The sequence below is a fragment of the Manis javanica genome, chromosome 8 (assembly GCF_040802235.1).
Source record: "Manis javanica isolate MJ-LG chromosome 8, MJ_LKY, whole genome shotgun sequence".
NCBI classification, from domain to species: domain Eukaryota; kingdom Metazoa; phylum Chordata; class Mammalia; order Pholidota; family Manidae; genus Manis; species Manis javanica.
The window spans coordinates 93,566,637-93,587,786 of record NC_133163.1 but is presented as its reverse complement, the minus strand read 5'-3'; the positions used below and the strand labels follow the sequence as shown (position 1 = coordinate 93,587,786).

The 21,150-nt window shown below is 44.0% G+C and overlaps 2 protein-coding genes across 12 annotated transcripts in view; one reads left to right on the top strand and one right to left on the bottom strand.

Annotated features, from left to right (window-relative positions):
- TP53BP1 (tumor protein p53 binding protein 1) overlaps positions 1–18,902 on the top strand; it is a 92,953-nt gene extending 74,051 nt beyond the window's left edge. For 2 of the 6 annotated variants that reach the window (XM_017665209.3, XM_037018859.2), the window contains 10 exons: positions 5,437–5,708; positions 6,347–6,496; positions 6,797–7,227; positions 10,495–10,686; positions 11,105–11,317; positions 12,991–13,206; positions 16,696–16,790; positions 17,331–17,530; positions 18,011–18,156; positions 18,552–18,902. In XM_017665209.3, coding sequence (XP_017520698.3) covers positions 5,437–5,708; positions 6,347–6,496; positions 6,797–7,227; positions 10,495–10,686; positions 11,105–11,317; positions 12,991–13,206; positions 16,696–16,790; positions 17,331–17,530; positions 18,011–18,156; positions 18,552–18,739 — 2,103 coding nt within the window. In that variant the 3' untranslated portion in view covers positions 18,740–18,902. Of the gene's footprint in view, positions 1–5,436; positions 5,709–6,346; positions 6,497–6,796; positions 7,228–10,494; positions 10,687–11,104; positions 11,318–12,273; positions 12,339–12,990; positions 13,207–16,695; positions 16,791–17,330; positions 17,531–18,010; positions 18,160–18,551 lie in introns of those variants that run through there. The other 4 variants (XM_017665211.3, XM_017665212.3, XM_073211709.1 and 1 more) reach the window with 4 other exon arrangements.
- Positions 16,730–21,150, bottom strand: part of TUBGCP4 (tubulin gamma complex component 4) — a 55,450-nt gene continuing 51,029 nt past the window's right edge. For 4 of the 6 annotated variants that reach the window (XR_012120672.1, XM_017665219.3, XM_017665221.3 and 1 more), the window contains one exon: positions 19,575–20,657. Coding sequence is in view for 3 of the 6 variants with exons in the window: in XM_017665219.3 (XP_017520708.2) it covers positions 20,645–20,657 (13 nt within the window). In the remaining 3 variants the exon portion in view is untranslated. Of the gene's footprint in view, positions 16,924–19,574; positions 20,658–21,150 lie in introns of those variants that run through there. The other 2 variants (XR_005061478.2, XR_005061477.1) reach the window with 2 other exon arrangements.

Here is a 21,150-nt window from a genome sequence, read left to right as displayed (position 1 = left end):
TTACTATTTTGGAAAAATTAGGAACTTAGCAACCGCTTCATAGAAAAACAGTGTGCTTTCGTGAAGAGTTTTCATGACTGTTATAGTCTGCATTGAACTCTGTGCCAGGAACTATATTGTTATACATACTGTTTGATCTTAATATTTTGTATGGTGTTTTCTAGAGTATATTTCTGGAAATAGAAGGCTTGCTAGATAACAGAAAGGGAAGAAAAGTTCTGTGGCCATAAATAAGTTTGAGAAACACCAAATGCTGAAGACCCTCTCTTCCCCTATGAAAATTCACAGTGCATATTACATTACAGTCTCTAAGAAGTCCTCTAGTAAAGATACCTATTTTTTTTTTTTTTAGATTAGAAGAAGCAATTTATTCATCCATATGCTAGACCCTAGGGAGGTAAACATGTATGTTGACTCTGTGCAACTGCTGAGCTGATAGAAGAGTCTGTACAATTCCCATGTTTCTCATTTTTCTACCCCTAGACATTTGGTTATCATTGCTATCATTGTTATCAGAGAAAGTAATAATGGACCACCACATTGTATTGTAACTGTTATTACTCCTGCCTGGGAATAATGTGTTGCCCATGCTTAGGCCCAAGGACAATCCTTCTACTAATGCACAGCAGTGGGCTACAAGGTGAGGGTTGTACGGAGAGTATTACCCCCACCACACGTGGGACAACCATTCAAGAAGTATTAACACTTAGGAAGTTTTGAGTTATAACTTAAACCACTAGATAATAAAATAGGACCAAATGCTACTCTCAGTATCATTGATAATTGAATGTAGGATGGTGGTGGATTATCCAGGATTTTTCTTCCTCTGGCTTTCATCATAAGAACCAAATCATTATTCGTTAAAACTTCCTGCAGAGGGCAAACAAGGTTGGGGATGCAGATGAAATTCATTTTGGAACTTGTTAGAAGCATTGGTGAAAGGTCTGGTGAAACTGTAGAAACAGTCTCTTTATATTTTCTTTTTCTTTCAAATAAATCTTGTTTTCCATCAATGAGATTTATATGGTGACTAGAAAATGGTATGTGTGCTTTGACTTTCCAGATAAAGGAGTTAGTTCTTCAGAGAATTACTTCAAGAAAAAAATCAAAATTTTCTCCCATTTCATATTGAATATTAATTTATAATTTATAGTTTTCATTTTAAGACTGATTATATAACCAAACCAAACAAAATTAGAGTAAAAAATATTTCTAACAGAACACATCAGTATTTATACAATAGCAGAATCTATTTTCATGTTAAAGGTGATAAACCCTAAATTTACTAATGAATCAAGCAAGTGTGAGAAACAAAGCCTGTAAACTGATTTTGGAAAAAGAAAACAAAGAATGACTTCAGAATAATTATTATTATCAAGAAAGAGCATGAGTTAAAATAATAAAATCTGTGGTGAAGATATCAGATACTCCAGATTCTAGCCGACCTCCCCAAGCACCACACACCCATTGTCACTGTAAAGATACCTATTTTATTGTTTAACACAGCATTTCCCAAACTTATTTGACCCTTGAACATTTAAAAAAGTATTTCTTATTATACCCCTATGGAATATAGTTTGGGAAATGATGCTGTAATTAAATAAAATAAAATAAAAAGTGACTAATATTTATTGAGCACTAACTATATACCAGGCACTATTCTAGGGACTTTAAGTGATTTATCCTGTTTAACTATGACTAGATTTGAGGTAAATACTGTTGTTCCCATTTTCAGATGAAGAAACTGAGGCATAGAAAGTTAAAATAACTTCAGGTTACATAGCTAATTAACAGAAGACCTAGAATCCAACTCAGGCAGTCCAGTTCCAGAGCCTGCATTCCTAACCACTGCATCATGCTCTTCTCAAAGTGATGCGTGCCAAAAGGAAGGTGCTTATGGCAGGTTCTGAGGAGGAGGAACTCAGCTGAAGAGAATTTTGATCAAGTCTGGACAAGGGCCAGAAAGCATTTGAGTTAGACACAGAAGGCTTTTAGATACTGGGTGCTACGGGGAAAGGGTGTCCATATAGAGGGCTTGGTGGGCAAAGGCACGGACAGAGGCCGAGAGTGAAGCCCACAGGCAGCAGCAGTCCAGTAGGTGGGCACCACAGAGATGTGGAGGGTGTGAAGGTGCACAGGCTGAGGCCAGAGGACTGGCAGCTTTCCTTCCCTCATCTCTTATTTATCATCTTTTAAAGATTTTGTTCATTTATTTTCCAGCAAGTTTGATTTTTTTACTATGTTCCCAGCACTGTGGCAGTCACTGGGACTATGAAGATAAAAAACACTGTCCATGTTCTAGGAGCTTCCACTCGACTTGCAACAAATCCAAAACTTGCTGGTTGCTATACCAGAGAGTAGAAATATGTGTTAGGAAGAAGGGGATGGACCTACTGGCCTACCTAACGGTGGCTAAAAAAGAAGACAGCGCTCTAGAGTGTGGCAGGTAACACTGAGGGGTGGGGGAGAAGAACACTGCTAACAGAACGAAGTAATGTAAATATGTAGACAGCACGACACACTTAATGAATATTTAGAAGCTCAAATGACAAGAACAGGAGTGCTGGGAATGTTAAAAGTGGATGCTGTTGAGGTTGATAAGGGCCCAGAACATAAGGGCCTTGTGTGCCAAAGAAAAGAGTTTAGATTTATCTGCTGTGTGATGAAGAGCCTTACAAGAATTTTGGGGAAAGGAGTGACATGCTCATATTTGCATGTTGGTCAGATTGGCAGCAGTGCAACAATGGATTGGAGTGGGTTGAGATGAGAGGCATAGTTCAGAGAAGAGGTAATGAGTGTCAGGACAGTAGCAGTAGGGATTGAGAGGGGAGACGTAAGATGCAAGAAATATATAGAAGGTGAAATTGGTAGACTGGCAAATTCTTGAATGTGGGGATTGTGGGCGAGGGAGGAGTATAATATGACACCTGGGTGAATGGTGGCACCATACTGTCTTCACACAGAGTGTAACTCGCATATGGGTTTGAGAGAGAAGATGCTTCTTTCAGCAAATGTTCACCGAGGGCCTCTTTTGTGGTTGGCATTGTGCTAGGTTTTGGGGATATATCAGAAAAGAAGATGGTTACAATCTCTGTCTTAATGAGGCCTCTGTAGTCTAGTGGGAGAGACAGGAAAACAAGCAAATTCGTTAAAAAGATCCTAACAGGCCAACTTGGAGGTTGGTTTGAAGTCGTCATAAGAGGCATGGCTTCAAGAACAGTTAAAAAGGCAAGTGTAGCTACTGCTCTTTGGGTCTGTTCTCCAACTGAGACATAGTCTGGGTCCTAGTCCCCTAGGCAGGCCTTTTCTCTACACATTTGCCATGTCCAAGAGAAGGAATTGACTGAAGCTCTGGGCTCACAACACCTGCTTTACTCAAGGGACCATGGCAAATCATACTGACTTGGATCTAGAGCAGGCAGGTTGGATGACAGGAGACAGTGACTGGAGAACAGCATGTTTATGATCCAGATTTTTGGAGGTGATACAATTTCTGGTAACGACCCTGAAATTAGTAGTAGTAGCTAAGGTAGAGTAAAAGGTTAATGGTGCTTCTTAGATTAGGAAGTGGGGCAGCAGCTGGATGGGTCATGTGATAGATATAAGCCCCAGAGAATAATGACAGAGTAGGGATGGGGAGGGGAGGGAAACTGTAAACGAGGAGTCAAGGTGTTCATACATGAAAGTGAAGGGGAGGATGTTGGTGAGTGACAGCAAGGAGAGAGGAAAGGAAGGCTGAACAGAATGGCAAATAGTGATTTGGCAGGAGCAGGAGGTAGGGAGACAGAAGTGGCCTGTGAATGGCAGTGGGGCACAGGGAGTCCTCTCCTCTCTAAACTCTTGGGTTGAGGTTTGGTTGAGAAAAAAAAAGTATCGCTAGAGAGAGCTGTAAGGAATGTGAGATGTGCTGGGGACAACCAAGGTTCATTCTTTGAAGGGGAGGAAATGGAGAGAGGATGACAGAGTTGAATTTTGAATGGGTTAAATTTCCCATGTCCTTGGCATATCAATGGGGAGTAGTTATGTGGCATTTGTCCCTGTGAATCTGGAGCTAAAGCATCATGGTGGTGTTGGTAGGCAGGCAGAGATGACTTTGGTAAGACTGGCAAGGGCAAGCTTAGAATTCTGAATGAGAAAAGGAATCTGGAATAAAGTCTTGGGAAATACCAATTTTAAAGGACTAGGCCGAAAAAGGAATCTCAAAACAAGCACAAATAGTTCTAGCCAAAGAGCAGAATGAAAGGAAGAGAAAGAAACTTTATAGATTCTAAAGGAGGATTTTCAAGAAGGGAGTGGTTAAAAATAATCATTTAATTATCTAGCATTATATCAGTGCGTGTTGGGTATGTGTGCATTGCATGCTGTCCCTCCAGAGAGGTTGTAAACTCTGAGGAAAGAGGCTTGTGCTTCTCCACATCTTCTCTTATACCTTGCCTGGTAATGCACACATTACCCTGTGCAGGAATATGACTGTGCAGCACCTGTGCTGTGATTTCTCAGTCTTGTGGCAATACAGCAGGTCCTAAAACCTTTTGCCACTAAACCAGAGAGGTTGTAAACTCTGAGGAAAGAGGCTTGTGCTTCTCCACATCTTCTCTTATACCTTGCCTGGTAATGCACACATTACCCTGTGCAGGAATATGACTGTGCAGCACCTGTGCTGTGATTTCTCAGTCTTGTGGCAATACAGCAGGTCCTAAAACCTTTTGCCACTAAGCCTAGGAAGTAAACTCGGAAAGCTGCTTAAAACTGAGCTGCAGGCAGTCACTATGAATCCATCAAAGTAGGCATGTGAGATAGAGTCACTTTGACATTCCTGTCTTCTACTTTTTTTGGTTTTCATTTTTCTAAATAATAATACCATTTTTAGCTTATTTTTGCCTAGAATTTTCTATTTCCTTGATCACTTATTGAAAGGTAATATAAAATGCCAAGCCTCAGAAAGCATGTAATGTAACCCACTGCTAATGAAGTACCCCGAAGAGCCTCTAACCACTCATTTCCCTCTAACCTGCCTGCCCTCCTTAGCTGTCTTCCCTCAATTACCTCTGTCCTCTTGAGTTAGAATCTTTGCTGGTTTCTCAGCAGCCTAAGGTTGTAACCTTGTCCAGTAAAAAGGTAATTTAAGTTAGCTCAGGTTGGAGGTTTCTTTCTTCCCAATCTAGTACTGCCTTTTTGTTTTATTTTTGTTGAGATATATATATTCCGTGAGAATACACAGGTCTTAACATACCCAGTTTAGTGGCTTTTGACAGTCCCTTATATGTAATCTCTACTCAAAACAAGGTATACGTTTCCATTATTCCAGAAAGTTCCCATCTGATTCCCACCTTTCTGAATTGAAATTTCTTGCCATCTCTAGGGTTTTCCAACCATCACATTAGCTTTCTGTTATTGTGGCTTCTTTTAGCTTTTGTATCCATTTCTCCCTTGCAGGAGACTGAAGAGCCAGTCGTAGAGTGTCAGGAGTGTGAGATGGAAGCTTCTCCCTCACAGACTGGGGGCTCCTCGGGCGACCTGGGGGATGTCAGCTCCTTCTCGTCCAAGGCTTCCAGCTTGCAGCGCACGTCCAGTGGGGCGAGTCTCTCAGCCGTGCACAGCAGTGGTGGCTCAGGGAGAGGAGCCGGAGCCCTCAAAGGAAGAACTGGCGGGACGGAACCCGCAGATTTTGCCTTGCCCAGCTCCCGAGGAGGCCCAGGAAAACTGAGGTGCAGACAGGGTCTCCAGAGAGCGAGCCACAGCAGGGGCAGGGTTGCTGACCTTTTACTATCACAGGAAAAGGGGAGTAATGGGAAATCCTGCCATCCTCCATCTAGGATAAATCAGCTCCTCTTCTTCCCCTTTTGTTCCTCTCCTGTTTTGGGTTTGCATGGGAAGTAGGGTGGAGCCCCATAGTGGGTAGACTTCCTGAGAAAATGTAGCATAACAGGTGAGGGGACTTCGGGAATGCTGGCACATGCTTCTGCCACCCCCATTTCCTCCAGCCTGCATTTGTGCAGAAAGTTTGGGGTAGTGGCCCCAACTTGACACACCTCCTAGCTTTTTGTTATCCTCTGCAGGTGTGCTGAGCCTGAAGCAGGAGAGAGGGCAGGGCAGAAATGGGTGTGCTGTTTTGAAGGGCAGCAGTAGGAAGCTTTGTCATAGAGGAGGATGGCCTTTGCTTGTTATCCTACATTCTTCCCCCCTTTCTGATACTCTTTGATGGTGGGTGTGTGGATCAGCTTCCTGCCGTCCTGGAGGCCCAGCACATGTTGGCCGGGCATGTAGTTTGAGGGTGAAGGGGAGACCTTGTGAAGAAAGGATTCAGTAGTAGGTGCTGTCATACTAACCTGTCTTCATTCTCTAGTCCCAGAAAAGGGGTCAGTCAGACAGGGGCGCCAGTATGTGAGGAGGATGGTGATGCAGGCCTTGGCATCAGACAGGGAGGGAAGGCTCCAGTCACGCCTCGTGGGCGCGGGCGAAGGGGCCGCCCGCCTTCTCGGACCACTGGAACCAGGTACCCGGGTAGTGTGAGATACACTTAACTTATTCTATGACTTACACAGGAAAAAAGGGAGTAGAGAGAAGAGAGGGGAGTAGAGAGTATGTGGGATGGCAGGAGGGACAAGAGGGGCCCATACTGACTGGGGAGTGGGCAGGGGTCAGAGTGAGGCCACTGAGAGACCAGGCTTATGCCTGTGATGGGGTTATCAAAGAATGGGTTGAAGAGACCCATGGACAAAGGTGTGGGAAGATTGGCAGGTTAAGTTCTTCTCACTTCTGATTCTCACTGCCTTCTCTCTTTTATCTCTTTTAGAGAAACAGCTGTGCCTGGCCCCCTGGGCATAGAGGACATTTCACCCAGCATGTCACCAGATGATAAGTCCTTCACCCGTATTGTGCCCCGAGTACCAGACTCCACCAGACGAGCAGACATGAGTGCTGGCGCTTTGCGTCGGAGCGACTCTCCAGAGATTCCTTTCCAGGCTGCTGCTGGCCCTTCTGATGGCTTAGATGCCTCCTCTCCAGGGAACAGCTTTGTAGGGCTCCGAGTTGTTGCCAAGTGGTCTTCCAATGGCTATTTTTACTCTGGGAAAATCACACGTGATGTTGGAGCTGGGAAGTATAAACTGCTGTTTGATGATGGGTACGAGTGTGATGTGCTGGGCAAAGACATTCTGCTTTGTGACCCCATCCCCCTGGATACGGAGGTGACAGCCCTCTCGGAGGATGAGTATTTCAGTGCAGGTAATACAAGCAGGATCTGAAGGGATTGACTGTGCCCTGGGGCAATCCTCTCTTCCTCAGTAATTGGCAAGAGTATTCACTCCAGCCTGATTACTTTATAGGGTCTCTTAAAGTCAGAAATTCTATTTCTGCCACACTGGTTACTTTCACCACTGGCTTTTCTGTTTTTCTTTGTTGCTTGTTTATTTTGAATAAACTTTCTGTTTTTGATAAATTTTATATTTACAGAAAATTTTCAGAATACAGTCTGATAGTGCAGAGGGTTCCTGTATGCCCCTCACCCAGGTTTCTAGCTTTCCCTATTGTTGAAATCTTATGTTACCATGGTACATTTGTAAAAACTAAGAAGCCAGTCTTGGCTCACTACTGTCAACTAAATTCCAGACTTTGCTTGGATTTCACTAGCTTTTCCATGTCCTTGTTCTGTTCCAGGATCCAGTGCAGGATTACCACATTGCATTTGGTCCTTGTGTCCTGTGATGTCTTGATCTGTGATAATTTCTGAGTATTTTCTTGTTTTCCATGACTGTGGCAGTTTGGAAGAGTCCTGGTTAGGTATTGGGTGGAACGTCCTTCAGTTTGGGTTGTCTCATGTCTTCTGATCAGCCCGGAGCTAGTGGATTCTGGAGCAGAATGTCAGTGAGGCGCAGTGCCCTTTCATCACCTCGCACAAGGGGCAGGGAGCAGGTGGCGTGGGGTGGCCACAGGGCAGCACAGGGACGTGGCCCCCCCCCATCACATGGTTTAATGTGGGGATTGAGAACTGAGAAACAGTGACTTGACAGGGCAGAAAGCTTTCATTCTCTATTCTTTCACCACTGACTTTTAAATTTACTGCCTTGATGGGAGCCTAGTAGGTGATTGTGGCAAATATATTGAGGTATTTTTGTTTAGGAAGAAAGTGGTAGTGCTGGGTTTGTGTGGCTGCACAGCCACCACTTACTACTCTTTGGCTTAAAATATATAGCCTTTTGTTCTTAGTTTTCTTGTTTTCTTTCTGTAGCCAGTTCCTTGTATTGGTGATGGTAAAGGATTTGTGTTTGTTATGACTTGTTTCATGTGCCAGTTCTTTGAATACATTGCTGCTTTTCTGTGAGCTAATTTGGAGATTAATGTTTGTGTTGAGTTTGTCACTTAAAAATGTCCTTCCTGGGAATATTTTGGAACATGGATTGGGATATAATGGGCAAAAATTGTGATTTGGACTCCTCCTGAGTAGTTGATATTTGCCCCTTTCTTTCTTTAATGTAATAAAGACAGGCCTTTATTAGCTAGGAAAATCATCACATAGAATGTATATGTACAAAGCAAAACTTCATAAATAAAATTGGCTACAAAACAGCTTTTAAAAAGCCAGGCTTTCAAAAAACTCAAGCTTCCACTGGTTTACTGACTCATGTCCCATTGGGAGTGTTACTGGCCTAACATGCTTTCCTTTGTTTTATTTGATAGGAGCTTCACTGTTATTCTTCTCAAGTGGACCTACTCTTAAAAATGATTACCAATCTCATAAGTAAATGTTCAATTATAACTATATATGGAAGTTTATTGCTCGTTTCAGTGTCACACATCCCTTTTGACATAACAATGTCATTCTAGACTTCATATGCATCCAATCTGGGGAGAACTTTTCAGCCTAGTCTGAAATCACATGGTGGCCACAAAAAGGCACTGGTTGCTCCTTTATTTCACAGTTAAACAGGCCACTTCATCTTCTATTTCTGGGTAACACGTAGCTTTGTGTGACAGCAGGTAATAGCACATGGATTGAGGTTTTTTAGGACCTGTGACTCACACAGTTGTGTATCAAATGCATTCATCCTTCTCTCAGGTGTAGTGCTGCTCTTGGAGGTCCACAAGTTGAACCTCTTAAGAAAAAGACAGTCCTGTATCCAGAGTGAGTTAATAGCATCAAAGAGTGGGGATTCTGCATTCCACTTAGTGAGGCTGTCTACTAATGTCAACACGAGACTGCTTCTAGTTCTAGTAGCTCTTCATCATTGTGAAGTATATTGTTGTCTTGGGCTTTTTAGTGCTTTTGAAGTGGGTATTTGTGATTTAGTTCAGTGATAGAGCTTTCAGCAAGGAGAGTGTTTCGGCGGCATAGACAAGGAGAGAATCAAGGCCTGCTTTCTCCCATGTATTTTTTCCCTTGGTGGCATATGCTCTGGTTTTCTTTTTTTAGCCCTTCCTTCAAGGACAAGCTAATGGAAGAAAGAACAAATGGACCCTTCTGTTTATAGGAATGAAGAAATGTTCATATTAATGCCCTGTTTTTAGATTATATATGTGTTGTGTATATATGTGTGGTATGTGTGTGCATAAGTTGTTTATTGATTGATATAGGGGAAGGAGTGTTATTTTTTCACAGGATTGGGAATGGGTCTTGCCAAGATCACGCAGCTTGGTGGTACCAGAATCAGGCCTAGGCTCAAGGCTCCTGAATTCTAACCCAGTTTTCTTTTATACCCCACCTTGTGTTCCTTCTAACCTAAAGGCCTTATCCCTAGGTTCTGAATCAGAACAAGAGCAGGGAAGTAGATAATAGGGAAGATGAGTAAAGAGAGGCAAGAATTATTTTTTCCTTTCTTTGCTCCATGTCTCTGTTTGATTTTGCTACAAACACACACACACACACACACGTGCTCACTCTCTTAGAATAATGTCAACTTTCACCTACAGCTTTAGTCAAGAATTATTACTAGGCCTCCAAGGAGACCAAGAAGGAAAGTAAGTTACTACAGGATTGTTAAGAAACCACATGCCATTTCACTTGAAGAGCTGTTTGAACCACTAACAGCCCATAAAGTCTGGCTTCACTTTATAACTAAGCTTTGTGTGACAGCAGGTAATAGCACATGGATTGAGGTTTTTTAGGACCTGTGACTCACACAGTTGTGTATCAAATGCATTCATCCTTCTCTCAGGTGTAGTGCTGCTCTTGGAGGTCCACAAGTTGAACCTCTTAAGAAAAAGAGACAGTCCTGTATCCAGAGTGAGTTAATAGCATCAAAGAGTGGGGAATAGCATCAAAGAATGGTTCCCTCTGTTGAGAAACTATGTTCCAACCCCAAGGTAGCTACATACATCCTAAGTGGTAGTGGTGTCTGGGATTGACAGCTGAGATTTTGTTACGTCCTAACTTCGGTCCACTGTCGGGCCTCCTAATTCCTAACTCAGGCCTGTTCTGCAGAGCCTTTTTGAGTGGATACTGAGCAGCCTAAAACAACAGCAAGCTACTTTTATGTCCCCCCCCTCCCCCCCCAGGAGTGGTGAAAGGGCATAGGAAAGAGTCTGGAGAGCTATACTATAGCATCGAGAAAGAAGGCCAGAGGAAGTGGTATAAGCGAATGGCTGTCATCTTGTCTTTGGAGCAAGGAAACAGACTGAGAGAGCAGTATGGCCTTGGCCCATATGAGGCAGTAACACCTCTCACCAAGGCTGCAGACATCAGCTTAGGTAAGACCTGTGCTTCCTGAGCAGCTGTTTGTGGGCCCCTGTCCTCCTTGTGGTGGGAGGAGTGGTTTACAGAGCAATCAGTGGTGCTTCCCTAAGTCATCCTACTCCTGTGTTGTTCCGGAGACAGTAATGAGCTGCCATTTTCTAGTCAGCTGCCTATGTGCTTCTTTCCCAAGACCAAATAGTAAGTCCTCAGATTTTTCTGGCCTCCCCAGTTCCATTGGGGGACCCAGACCCATTTCAGTCAGGACAGAAACTGAAACAGCAAACATGGAAGCGTTACTTAAAAGAGGCTTCCTGCCCTTGTGAGAGGTAGAGGAAAGGGCATGGTGGTACCTAAATCGGGCTCTGCCCAGCTTCTTGAAGTTTGGGGCCTTAGATCATGGGAGTTGACCAACTTTGGCTCATCCTACCATAGACAATTTGGTGGAAGGGAAACGGAAACGGCGAAGCAACGTCAGCTCCCCGGCCACCCCCACCGCCTCCACCAGCAGCACAGCCCCTACCCGGAAGATGGCCGAAAGCCCTCGTGCCTCCATGGGAGTTCCCTCAGGCAAGAGGAAGCTCATCGCTTCTGAGGAGGAGCGGTCTCCTGCCAAGAGAGGCCGGAAGTCTGCCGCTGTGAAGCCTGGTGAGTGCTCCCTCTGCCTCACTGTTCTTCAGACCATGGAGGAAAGCGGAGTCAGCTGCCAGACCTGCGGAGTCTGATGTGTGTGGCCAGGGCCCCTCTACCCTGGCCACACAGCTGAGGCCCGCACAAGCCCGCAGTGGTCCCCAGATAGCTTACTGCAGCCCCCTGCCCCCATCTCCCAGCAGAGTCCAGGGCAGAGAGAAGGGAGGCCAGGCTGTGACAGGAAACATTTATTGCTACTACATAGGTTCTAGGAGGGAAAGAAGTATTGAACTTAAAGCAGATTCAAAATGAGTGAAGTTTGTCTTAGATCTTTACCTGGCACCATCTTCTACCTCTGGCAGCTCTCCTCCCGTCCCCCTTGTAGTCAGGGTCATCTGGCTGACCCAGACTCCGTACTGAAGGCCAGCACTTCAGCCTGCACCTTCTGTCTTCCTGCCAGCCCTGAAACCACCCCTTTCTGGTCCTTCATGCTTTGTATTAACAGAGGAGTTAAATCCATCTCTTGTTTCCTGAGTCTGGACCGTGACCCAGCCCCAGCCACTGGGTTCTGGAGACACTGAGGTAAAGCCCTCAGTGCTGCCCCGGGGGAGCTCTCTCAGTCTGGCAAACTGAGGAAGTTCTTTGGTAATCACATTGTCCCAGCCCCAGAGCTGTTTTTGTTTCCTGTGCATTTAAGTCCTGTCATCTCCACATGTCCAGTGCCTCTACTGTGTTTCAGAGTATGTGAGGCCCGGATCTGAGGGCTTCATACACATTACCTCATGTGAGAGCCCTAGGTGGTGGAGGGGCTAGAACTCATTTTCCAGTTGAATAGAATTGGTGGCACAGAAAAATTGGCTAGCTTTCCTAAAGTGACATAGTAACCCAGAATGCAAACTCAGGCAGCTGACTTTGAAGTCCAGGCTTATATATTACTATATCAGACTGTTCTCCTGCTGCTGGTTTTATTTTAGGGAGGCATGACCTGTCTGTCGTCTTAGCCTCCTAATGAGCCTGCGATTCAGCTTCTCCAAGTCAGGTATTTGACTTCTTCTCTGACTTATTGGGGCACTCCCAGCATGGGTGTTCTGGGAGTCCTGGACTGGCTGGCTCACCTATCCCTGGTGTTGGGAGCTGGGACGATTGAAGCAGGCCATCGTGATATGGCTCCATCAACATGTAAAAGGACTCTGTAACCAAGTACTCTGTGCACCATTCTGGTGAGGGTCAGGAATAGAGTGGGAGTATCTGTTGAGACATTTCTTAGTGATGAAAATGTGTGGTTTTTGTTTTTTGTTTTCTTTAAAGGCTACTTCAGAATATCACTTGTCTTGGGAAACTCAGAGCACTGGGCCAAAAAATGGGCTGAAGATTTCCATTTTTCACTCTTACTAATCTTTGTATAAAATCACCTCTTTCTTCAAATGACCTAAGAAGAAGTATTGGGTTTGGCTGTATAGAAACAGTACTAGTTGATTTCATTTATGAAAATAATGTACACATTGTCATGACTGTGTAAAACTGAAGCATACAAAATCTCTCTAAACTGTAAATTTGGTCCTAGGTTGTTGGCCATAGGAATGCTCTTTGGTTAATAGCTCCACAACTTCATCAGGACATTGCCTACACACCCCATCATGGCCAGGCAATGGTCCATACCCTCCTAGTAACTGTGCCTCTGACCTTTCCAGGTGCAGTGGGGGCAGGAGAGTTTGTGAGCCCCTGTGAGAGTGGAGACAACATGGGTGAACCCTCTGCCCTGGAAGAGCAGAGAGGGCCTTTGCCCCTCAACAAGACCTTGTTTCTGGGTTATGCCTTCCTCCTCACCATGGCCACAACAAGTGACAAGTTAGCCAGCCGCTCCAAATTGCCAGACGGTCCTACGGGAAGCAGTGAGGAAGAGGAGGGTAAGGCCCTAGGAAGCCCTGGGGGCTCTGACACATGTACATGTCCTTCCTTCCCATTCATTCTATGAGCCTGATGGCCTCCTGTCAGTCTGTAGAGGAGGCAGAGCAAGTGGCAACTGGGATCTTGGTCAGGGAAAATTTATTTAACCCTGCTTCTTGGTTTATAGACTGTTTTCACAAAATTCCTTTTAGTGAGTGGCTCCTCAAAGCAATCCTGTGAGGCAGATGGCAGATAGAGCTTACCTTTCATTTTACAGATGAGGCCATGAAGAGAGGTTAATCAGTCATGATAATGATAGCTTGGGACTAGAACCCAGTGCTCATTTTACCCTACTACAATCATCCCAGTCAATCATGTTTCTGAATGCCCTGCCATCTTTCCCATTTGTTTTAGGGGCAACTGCTAGAGAAAACTGTGGGTCGGGGTAGTGAAGTTCATTCTTTTGAGGTCTGTGTGTAAGACCAGGAGTGTGTAGTGCCCAGGGCTCCAGAGTGGTTTCAGAGAAATAGCTTCTCCTCCTTTTCAACTCTTGCACATTTCTTCAACGTTCAGCTGAAACTCTACATTGCATTTTTGTGTTGTCTTTTGCTTAGGGTTTGAGTGGAGGCTGCAGTGGGGAGCAGTAAAAATGGTTTCAGCCTTCTAAAGAGGGTGATTTAGGAGAGAAAATGGGCAGGTACAGATGTATGTGCTGTAATATGAGTGACTGACAGCAGTGCCTAACTGCCTGCAGTGCTGAAGGCCCAGCTGCACTGATGTGCTGCACGTTAGAATTCCGAACGACACTGTCTCTTTTAAGAGGGAATGCTATGAGGGAACGTGGTTATCGTAGAGTGCAGCACTGCAGATCTCCAATGGCTGGTATTTCAGGTGTGTGGATAACTTGCCTAATTAGCCAAAACTGTCTTGCCCACTGCAGCCTTGTGGAGATCTACAGGGGCATGGAAAGGGTGGTCAGGGAGCTGCAGTTAAGGGTTATCCTCTCTGGAAGGGCCCTCTGGGAGAGCCTCAGTAAGGAGGCCCTGGGGTGTGGGAGTAGGTGTGGTATGTGTGGGAGTTATTCAAGGTTAAATGTGCACCAAGCCTAGCCTGTCAGAATTTAGATTAAGAACAGTCGAGATGAGGTGTGTGAGGAATTTCCTAGCCAAAAACATAGTTTTCCTTTCATTGTAACTGGGATCCTTTGAGGATGCTATGAGGAGGTGTGCACGGCGCCAAGACAGTATTGTTGGTTTTCTTTTGCTTTCACTACATTGCTGGACTCGTCTTTCTTCAGCATGCTCCCAGACCTTCTGCAGACCAGGACTTCACTTGGCAGCTCTGTGGATGTTTTACTCACAGTGGGCACAGCAGTGGCCAAGCCAGCCAGCTGCGTATGAGATGCAGACTGTCTGCATCCTCAAAAATGTGTGAGCCCATGTGAATTCTAATAGAAATGATAGAAACTTATGAAAATTCCCTCCACTCTCCCTTGCTGATACATTAAAATGTTTTTAATCCCATCATGTAATCATTAGTGAGGGGAGATAGGCCATTATTTGGACAGTTTGAGGGACCTTCAGGTTTCCTGTCGGAAATGTGGTTGTGGTGAGTATGTCTGCTTTATGTTGCTCCTTCATCCTTGGACTTTGCCGCAACAGCACCAAAATCCTTGATATTTTTGGCATTTGAAAATGTTTACAGGTTCCTCAATTCCAAGAAGCCTGAAGATATTTGTACTGAAACAATCCTCTACAGAATTATGGTTTTCAAGGAATTATGTGGTATGTCTTGCAGATAAATAGGAGTCTCTTAGATGCCAGTTTATATTAGGAGCTCAGTAGAATACTTGAATCTATCTTATCAGACTATTTATAATGAGCTAAGAACGTGTCGCCTGATCTTCCCAGGTAGTGCATCGTCAGGACCCATCAGTCATAGCCATTGACTGTGCAGTTGGGTTTATTTAGTACTTCACTCTTGATTTAGATGATGGAATTAAAAACTTTCCCTTTTGAGCTTCTGGTTGGAAAGAGCTGCTCATAAGTCAAAAGTAAATTTAAATCCAAATTAATGTAGAAAAATTAGGCAAATAGGTTACCTAGACATGATAATAATTGATTACACAGATGCAAGGAAATGTAATTGGGGATTAACACCTAAATCTAAATAGGTCAGGCCTAGAAACAGACCTGGATCAAGCAGACATAACATAGAAGTCTTGAGAAAAGTAAAGGACCATGAGGGGCCTCTGCAGTGATGTAGCAGTGGTGTGGGTACTGAAAATTGTGACGTGATATACTGAGGTCGGTCAAAAGGATGCAGTGACAAACAGAAGCAGGCCTGCTATACTGAGTTTCTTATAACCACCTAGAGTTTCCAGTTTGAATTTCCATCTTGAGAGAGGCGACTACTATTGAACCAAGTGAAGAGCAATAAAAGTGAATAGGCTGGCTAGTCAGACCTAAACAAAGGTGTAGAGGCTGGAGTTGGGGTCAGCAGCGCTGCTGGGGCAGCTGTAGCACAGGGAGGGCACCAGTGGGGGCGTATCTTTGCCAGGGTTTATCACTGGGGATGGAGGTGGGGGGAGTGGCCCTGTCCTTGAACTTTGATGCATTTGGTTGGGTTTTTTATTTGTGATATTCAATAGAACTTAATTTCTTGGAATTCTTAATTAAAATCTCTAATGTCTTTTTTCTTTTTTAAAATTTGTTATTTATTATGAGAGGAGCAGATGACAAGAAAGAAACAAGCTCAAATTAGATATTTGGTCAAAAGAAGTAATTTGTAAATGCCTAGGGTCATTAGGCTTCAGCCTCATCTCTCATAACTTCTACTTCACCCTCAAGACTGTAGAGCAGTCACTGAAGTTCAGTGTCCTGAGGTACTTCAGGATCATCAAAGGTAGATAGATTTCAGTAAAAAGGTTGAAACAGGATTTTCTGGCTAACCTTTACTTAATCAGTTTGATTTTAGAAACCCTATCTGAGCATTCTGATTTATCAAAGTTGTAGTGTGTAAAGGGTAAAAATGCTGATGAAGGGGGAATTTGAAAGCTTTGTTATGGAAAGTGCTCATCAGCTGTTCATCTCCACAGAAAGCAGTTAGAGGAAGTGGGCTTAGTTTGCAGGAGAGATTGAGGGTAGCCAAGGAACTTACTGATAGGGATACTCAAATTGGAATATGTCACTAGGGGGAGTGGTTGTGTGTCCATCCCTGTCAACAGCCCCATGACTTAGTGAAGAAACTGTTGATGTTTTTAGGTCTAGGGCCTACCTCTGTTTCTCATCTTCCCGTTCTTTCTGCTCTTGTCCCTTCTTTTGGCAGCATTTTATAGGCCTTAAGAGAAAGCTCCTCCTGACCTAGTGGGGAGCCCTTGAGTCACCTTTGGGGTACAGTATTGTGGAGATAGCTGGGGGGTGGTAAAGGGGCAGTAAGAAGCAGGCATGGAGTAGCAAATAGAAACCATCTTGTGGTAATTATTATCTTGGTTACATTTTTTTATATAGAATTTTTAGAAATTCCTCCTTTCAACAAGCAGTACACAGAATCCCAGCTTCGAGCAGGAGCTGGCTATATTCTCGAAGACTTCAATGAAGCCCAGGTGAGGAGTTTCTTTGTATAGCTTCCCAGAGAGGCAGTGATGAGAAGAGTCCACTTGTTGTACTGAGAGAAGAGGCCTGAGAGGGGTTGGAGAGGTTGGATGCAGCCGTTAAGAGATACCAGGAACTGGGAAACTGTCAAAAGATGGTTGTATGAAATAGTAAAGAATTTTTACTATGTACAAGGAAGAGATGTAAGGCTGTGGTTCTGTTGCTGGGATCTCAATGCATATTGAGATCTGTATTCAATAGAAATCCCTACTAGAGTATTGCTGATTCTTTTCTTGAAAGGCTGAATGGGGTTTGGTTATCTCTTGAGGATTTAGGCCTCCAGAAAGCTGCTGCAGGTGAGGCACAGAGAGTACAGAGGGAAGCCACGTGGGCTTCTCAGTGAGAAAAGGCCTTGGGCAGGACAGGCTCCATTATATTTTGTATAGTATTTCTCAGTGTTCAGATGTTTTCTCTAGGACTCAATAGGGCTGCTAGTCAGGGACTTCCCACAGAAGTCACCAGACCCATTAGTTCTGTTCCTTTTCTTCCAGTGTAACACTGCCTACCAGTGTCTCCTAATTGCGGATCAGCATTGTCGAACCCGGAAGTACTTTCTGTGCCTTGCCAGCGGGATTCCTTGTGTGTCTCATGTCTGGGTCCATGATAGTTGCCATGCCAACCAGCTCCAGAATTACCGCAATTATCTGCTGCCAGCTGGGTACAGCCTTGAAGAGCAGAGAATTCTGGATTGGCAAGTATTTGAGAGCCCATTTAATGTGGTAGACAGGAGGACAGCAAGCTTGAGGAGGAGAATCTAGGTGAAAGAGTATTTTCAGAACCTAGATTGACTGTAGGATAAATTACAGAATTTGAATGGGTTTGAAATTATTTTAATGGTCCATCTTGTTTCTCCAGGGTATATTGGTTTGAGACCTTTGAAAATGTGTGAGGATTTTCATATAGGTTCAATATTCTCAACCTGTAAAGTTTAGGGGACTAAGCTTTAAGCAAGGCATTTAAAAGCATAGGCTTAGGAGCAGGATTTGGCTGCTTCTGATCCCAGAGGAGCACTGAAATCAGGAGGGGTGGATTAGAGGGGAAAGGAATGATGCCCTAATGCCAAGCTTCTGAAAGCATTCAGATGTCCTTTTGCAGAAACGTTGTTTTTGTATATTTTCATGCTAAGGTTCCCCTTCAGTTCCTAGGTGCTATGTTTCTGACTCCTTCATAGGCAACCCCGTGAAAATCCTTTCCAGAATCTGAAGGTACTCTTGGTATCAGACCAACAGCAGAACTTCCTGGAGCTCTGGTCCGAGATCCTCATGACTGGGGGCGCAGCCTCCGTGAAGCAGCACCATTCAAGTGCCCATAACAAAGGTACCTGGAAAGTGTGTCTGTTGTTACTGCTCCAAGGATGTCCTTAGACCCACAGCTGTTAGGTCTTGTGGTCTAAGTCTCAGTCCTGATAGGCTGACCTTCCCCATGTTTTCAAGAGAAGAAACACCGCCATAAGAGGTGAGCGAGGGGAGTGAGCACTGGGCTGTTGATGCTTTTGCTGGTGTGTCCAGTGGTCCATTTGCTAAACATTTCAACCAGGTCAGCTACAGTGGTTTTAACCGTTCACTTCTGGGTGAGCAGCAGCACTGTGTGTAACAGAGGGCTTTCCTTTGGGCCCAGTGGGATGTACCAGCTCAGAGGCACAGCTCTCTTTTTCGTGGAGGCTAGCTAAACTGAGTCTCCTTTCCTTGTTCCCCTTGCCCCACTCTCTGCAGATATTGCTTTAGGGGTATTTGACGTGGTGGTGACGGACCCCTCATGCCCAGCCTCGGTGCTGAAGTGTGCGGAAGCGCTACAGCTGCCTGTGGTGTCACAGGAGTGGGTGATCCAGTGCCTCATCGTTGGGGAGAGAACTGGATTCAAGCAGCATCCAAAATACAAACATGATTATGTTTCTCACTAAGGATACTTGGTCTTACCAATTTTATTCCCTACTGTTGTGAAGACTGTGTCTTAATCAGGTTTTAAATGTGTCTTGTGTGTAACTGGATTCCTTGCATGGATCTTGTATATAGTTTTATTTGCTGGACTTTTATGATAATAAATGTTGAATCTCTTTGGTTGTAGTAATTGGGATTTCTTAAAGCATTTCTTTGAGTTTAATCTCAGAACAAATAAGACATAGTACCTTTTCTGCAGTTTTTTTTAATAGGCTTTGTTCACTATAGGAAGACAGCTAGTCAAGGAAAATGAGTGAATTTTAAAGTTTTCTGTGGCATCACTGTCAAAAGACTTTCCTGGCCTAGATAGAATTCAATACTTCCCCAAACCTGATTTTTTAGTAGGCCCGGGATAAAAGTTGTACCAAAAGTTGAGTGGATTTGGATATTGCCTTATGTTTCCTGGCAATCAAAAAACTCTTTAGAGGAGTTGAGATCTTAAGAGCTAAAAGGTGAAAGGACTAATTGCTGTGCAGGGGCAGTGACTGTACACCTGACAGGATGACCCTTGCAAGGATCAATGTGAAAAAAAAACATGGTAATAACACTTGGAAATGTTAGATGCTCTCGCCAGAGGCCCAAAATGTTACTGTCAGTTACTGGAAGCCACTCCTTTCCTACCCCAGGCATCATCCCATTTGATGTTCTCATTTCCTAAAGCAGAAGTTACCGATATTTTTTCCTCCCAAACAGTAAATAGTTTAGGCTTTGCGGGCTATTTGGTATGTTACACCTACTCCCCTTTGCTGTGATAGCATGATAGCAGCCACAGACAATAGGCAAATGAAGGCTCATGGCTGTGCTTCAGCAAAAACTTTATTTACAAAAAAAAGGTGGTGGGCCAGAGTTTGCCAACCTCTGTTCCAGAGACAGCAGTAGAGGAGTCCTCTCTAGCTGCCAGCCGCAGGGAATAAGGTGTAGGAGGCAGTAGAACATGTAGAGATGAGGATCAGATTCTGTGGCTACAAACTGAAGCCAGACTACTGCATTCCTCTTCAGTTTGGAAGGAGTTACTCAATGGATAATAATTTTGGTTCATACTGATATGAACGTTAGTGATTACCAGGAATGGTTCAGCCAGATTAGGAGAACCTCAACTCCTCTGGTTCTTTGAAAACCAGACCTGTAGTTTTCAGTATTTGAAAACAGTTTGACCTCAACTTTTTTTCTTAAGGAGGGTGTGTGTGGTGTGTGTGCGGGGTGTGTGTGGGGGAGGGGGCGGGGGGAGACTTTAAATACACTGTCAGTAGTAGAACTGCCCTTTTTAACAGTTTGAAATAACTGGAAGTTATTTTTAAAATTCTTCAGAGTCACAGTTTTGAAGATCCTTAAGGATGGAGGACTCAAATTTCAGTTTTTGGAAGGAGGAGGAAAGAGAGTCTGTGGGGTGAAGAGAAGTCCATCTTATGTGGTGCCTTCTTGCTCAGTGGTAACATCAGCAGTTGACCGGTTTATAAATATAAATCTTTTTTCACATGAGTCACAACATCTAACTTTAGATATTATATATTTAAATCTATATTATTGCTGTGTCTCTTGCACTTGGAACAGTTCCCAGGGCAGATAGCAGGTGCTCAACAAATGAATGTATCCAACAATGTTCTCAATGTAACAGATCTTCCATGGTCAGCAGAGGGAAAGCACACCCCACATATCCCCCTTGGTGGGCGAATTAAGAACTCCCCTAAGGCAGAACAGACCCTTCCGAATGGGAAGGATGTACCCATGGATGTTTAGTAAAATACCTTCTAGGAGAAAAGGTAGGAGCCCTCTCAGTCGGCTGCAGACAGACAGTGAGTGGCTAGAGAATGGGATGTTTGTTAATCTTCTGTTAGAGACTTGGGAATGTGGTGAGATTGCAGAGATTTTCACATCCCGAAACTATAAAGGAAAAAAAAAGCCTCATCAAGTATGCTTTTCCGAGATTTTCGAAATATGAATCAGGGCAATCTGAGATCTAGATAATGTCATCTTAAAACTCAGATTTTCTTTGACTCATCTGTCAAAATCACTTAGGAAGAATCTGCTTCAGGACATTTTAAAGAGAAAGACCAATAAAGTGCTTTTTTTTGAATGGGACAGACCTCAAAGAAGCCAACTACCACTGAATCTATTAGATTATTTTAAGTTTAGAATTGGAAGGAGTAGTTCCTTCCTTTCGTAGACATGGAATCTGGGGCCCAGCCAGGAAGGGCACTTAAGGCTGCACAGCTAGTTATTGTCAGAATTGGGAACTGAAGCCATGCTGCCTCCCAGTGTAGCAATACACAACTTAAAACCAGTCCCAGGGTCAGGAATTTTAATATTTTACTATCATGATAACTTTTACTGGAAATTAATCATTAAAATTCTTAGAGATGATCAGACACAGTCT